The sequence below is a fragment of the Nuphar pumila genome, chromosome 10 (assembly GCF_984573655.1).
Source record: "Nuphar pumila chromosome 10, dmNupPumi1.hap1.1, whole genome shotgun sequence".
In the NCBI taxonomy this organism is placed as follows: Eukaryota; Viridiplantae; Streptophyta; class Magnoliopsida; order Nymphaeales; family Nymphaeaceae; genus Nuphar; species Nuphar pumila.
Window position 1 is genome coordinate 33,983,466 of NC_143258.1, and position 4,220 is coordinate 33,987,685.

A 4,220-nucleotide genomic window follows, 5' to 3' on the forward strand; every position below is an offset into this window, starting at 1 on the left:
CAAGCGAAGCAATGCCAATCCAAATTGATTCCATATATAACGGTTCAACTACAGAACAAGTTCGTTTATTTTTAACATTTATAACTTGGAGCAATACTTTCAAACTCTATTCACCTATCCACAATAAAACAAATCATGCAACATGAGGTAGCATAGTTCCTAGCAGTAACAGAATTATTGCAACCTTTTTAGGTCCTCACCCATCTGAGCCGCAGGGAGATTCCTACTGCTTCCACAAAAACATCCGTCTAGTATCCTGTATGCCATAAAGTGAGGAATTCTTTTGAACTTCCACGATCTGCTACTGGTATTAAGAAGCTTACCGAGCTCGCAACTCAGTAATTGTCAAGCCACTCAAAGATGGCGACAACTCTAATACACCCAAAGAGTGGGTCTCTGATGTTGATCTGGCATCAGATGGTGGCCTCTCCATTGACCTACCGCCCACATAAAATGCGGGTGGTAAAGGGGCAGGAAGAGTCATAGACGTGCTACCAAGCACGAGAACAACCGAGGACATTGTTGGTCTGTCTGCTGCATCATCTTGAACACATAGTAGTCCGATATGGACGCATCTCAGTGCTTCGTTTCTTTGATACAATTCGTCCAATGCCTCATCTACCAATTCTGTTGGCCTGCTCTCTTTAAATAGCTTCCATGCCTGTACCAATTTGGAATAAAACGTTGGATCTGGTTGAAACTTTAGTGTGGCGGCAGTAAACATCAACAACGGAAAGGATACGTACATAATTAAGCAGGTCTTGACTGATCTCTGATTGGAATGAAGTGTTCCTTCGGCCAGAAACAATCTCTAGCAGTAATACTCCAAAGCTAAACACATCTGATTTAACAGAGTAATGACCGTTTATTGCATATTCTGGAGACATGTAGCCACTGCCAAAAATAAAGGATGTCACAAGCTTTCCTATTTGGATAATAAATCCACAATAAGCAAATTTTAGTAATTTAGATTGAGAGCAATTTGTAGTAAGTCTCCTCTTTTTTCATTCACGTTTGCTTGCATCTCATATAATTCAAAATCACGTGATTCCATCTCATGTGATTTGAAATCAGACAAGGTAGAGAACATGAGATTTCAAATCACATGAGAAAGTCAGCAAAATGGCCCCTAATGTGATTTTGAGTCACATGAAGGATGCCATCTCAAGTTTGCTTGCATGTGTGAAAATGGGCCAAATTCAGCCGCTCTCACCATTATGAGAGAACCGTTCTCATTTGAGGCCAAACAAGTGCCCTTGGTTGCAGAAGATCGAGTGAATTCATTTAACACTAGAATAAACCATAAGGCCATGATCCCAATTTCTCTAGGAAGACATTACATCCATCAACAAAAGCATACCCATTTTTAGTTTGTGTATGCTTAAGCTTAACAATTCTCAGAAGTGGGAAATCTCATAGCCTTAAAATATATTAAGATACCTTTTCATGGGTGCACAAGACAAAGTGAAAAATCAGATTGTTGGTGAGATTAGTTGAATGTAAGCCGATCAAGGGTAACGAATATAAGTTAAGCAGCTTAGTATAAACTTACTATGTCCCAGCGATTCTGTTTGTATTGCCTTGTGTCTCATCTATATTGCAGATCTTTGCCATCCCAAAGTCTGAAATCTTTGGGTTCATTTCTTTATCCAACAAGACGTTGCTCGCTTTCAAGTCTCTGTGGATAATTTTGAGTCGTGAGTCTTCATGCAGATACATGAGACCCCTCGCTATGCCCGTAATGATTTTGAGACGTGTAGCCCAATCGAGTTGCGGACGTTTAATTGGATCTGGTGGATAAGCAAGAAAAAATGTCGTATTAGTATTTCAATTATTTTTCCATACACTGTTTCTTTGGGATTGCTATATATATATATATATATATATATATATATATATAGTGATGAAAGCTTACAAAATAAAAACACGTAAAATGGCTTTCTAGGGTTTTCATTTCTTTTTTTAAAATCAAAATATATAGATGCGATCTATCTACGTGGTTGATTTTATAGAGATTTGGCTCTTGGACCATCAGATTTAGACTTCGACAACTAGAAATCTTCATAACTTTTTCTGCTTTAAAAAAAAGAAATCTTCATAACTTCTTTAACCTTGAAAATCATTTTTCATCAAAAAGTATGAGATGTGGATTTCTAGCAAATCGACCATTCCAAGCACATCTACAAGGTCAGAATTGTAAAGAAAAATGCAGGAAAACCCATTTGGTTGTTGGAGATTTGGGTCCTTCTATCTTGATCGTCGGACTAATATTTGGAGGCCTGCAACAAAGTGTTTTCTTAAAAGCGACAGTTGCCCCCATCAGGTTGAGTGGAGTAGGGTTGTTGACAACTTCGCTTATGGGATATAACCAAGCCTTACGTCTTGTGTAATACTAACCACTCTTAGCACTGAGTAGGCTAGTCACCGCGACAAAGTTATCCTGAACAGCTTCACAGTGAGAGAGAAGAAGAAGAAAAACACAAAAAAAAAAACAGAAAACCCAGAGTAAGTTTGGTACTTGCTTTTTTTTTCTCATCAAGGGTCGATCAAACATAAGTGCCATGTGGACAAACAGTCTCAACATGTTGACATGTTAAGGCTAGGCGAAAGTCCCAAGTAATGGAATTATAACGAATATTAACAGCCTATGTCAGTTAAAGAATCTGAATGCAAAATCACCATTTGGGAGGTCTTTCCAGAAGTTGTGAGATTCGAACGAAAGGAAATCTCCGATGCATAAATCAGTGAAAAGGAAACGATGATCATCTCAACAACGATGATCAGGACCATAAAGGGGAGGAAGTGGCATCCTGTCTCTAGTGGCATTTTGATAGAGAGCACCAAGTAATTGGGACAACAGATGGATTTTGTTGATTTAAAAAGGAAAAGAGGTAAAAACAAGAGGAAGAGATAAGAAAAGTCCCAATAATGCAACACTACATCAATCAAGAAGACTGTCCCTAATCTTTTGCAAATTAGCCCCTACGTCATTTGTATTTTGCAAATTGGTCCTTGTACAAGGGCAGAATTGTCAATTCAACTGCCCTTAACCGTTAGCATTAAAGAAAACTAATGACTGTTAACCTCAGGGACTAATTTGCAAAGGATAATAAAAAAGGCGGAGACCGATTTGCAAGATCGTATAGAGTAAATCGCCCATAAGGCAGTCACCAATTTGCCAAAAAAAAACAATAAAATATTTGCTCACGAGTACACCTTGCTGATTAGGGGCAAGCATAATTTGTCGCCTAAAGTGAGACGATCAATCTTCGAAATGAAAATATTATCTACAATTGTTTTATGTAGCATGTGGGTTATCTACTTATATATATTTTTTATAACATTATCTTATCTACTAACTATCTGCGTGTATAGTGTGTATTAAAAAAAAAAGTTTATTAAGGTAAAGCAGAAGGTGTACCGACCAAATAAAATGCTGTCCAGGCAATTATTGGGCACGTACTCATAAACTAGAATCTTTTCTTGCTCTTCCATGCAGAAACCAAGGAGCCTAACCAGGTTCCTATGCTGAAGCTTGGCAATTAACCGCACCTCATTCTTGAACTCCGTTGAACCTTGACTTGACCTACTGGACAGCCTTTTCACTGCTATTTCTTTACCATCTATTGTGCCCTACAAAACCCATATGCAGGTACAAGTCATTTTTTGGGGCTCTGACCCTTGGATTTTGATTACCAAACAACCCTAATACCCTAAAGATTATAAGAGACCATACCCACCCTCCACAAGCTTGTTCTCTTCGGAGAAGTCGTTGGTGACATCTCTTATGATGCCCAAGTCAAAAATCAATGATTCCATGTCCTCAATTTCTTAATTAAGCTTGTTTATCCCTTTATAAGTTTGCTTCTTTGATTTCCTTCTTAACAAGAGTCCAAGAGTAAAAGAATCAATACGAGACAGCAATTATGGCGGCACTAGTTTTTTTCTTTGAGCCCGAACCTGCATTGATTAGATGATTTAGACCAAGAAAATTTACAAGAACATGAAAAAAATGAAAAACATGCATTTGAAACCTACTTTGACATAATATTTATATAAACTAGAGTCGGTCACTAATGAACCTATTCTTCAATCCGAATAGCATGCCATATTTCATGGAATTGGGTTTATTGCCATATTGGTAATAATTCTATACCTTTATCACCAAGTTTGATAATGGTAAAAACTTGATATAAAAATTGAATCTTATCATATGAAAA

General features: G+C 37.5%; 1 protein-coding gene across 1 annotated transcript; it reads right to left on the reverse strand.

Moving 5' to 3' along the window:
• Positions 1-319: 319 nt before the first annotated feature.
• LOC149826632 (cysteine-rich receptor-like protein kinase 10) lies at positions 320-3,816 on the reverse strand. Its single transcript, XM_090018352.1, has 5 exons — positions 3,705-3,816; positions 3,426-3,623; positions 1,553-1,790; positions 747-894; positions 320-661 (listed from the first exon to the last, which is right to left on the reverse strand). The coding sequence occupies exons 2-5, from the start codon at positions 3,493-3,495 to the stop codon at positions 320-322; spliced, it is 798 nt and encodes a 265-aa protein (XP_089874478.1). The 5' UTR covers positions 3,496-3,623; positions 3,705-3,816.
• Between the last annotated feature and the right edge of the window lie 404 nt (positions 3,817-4,220).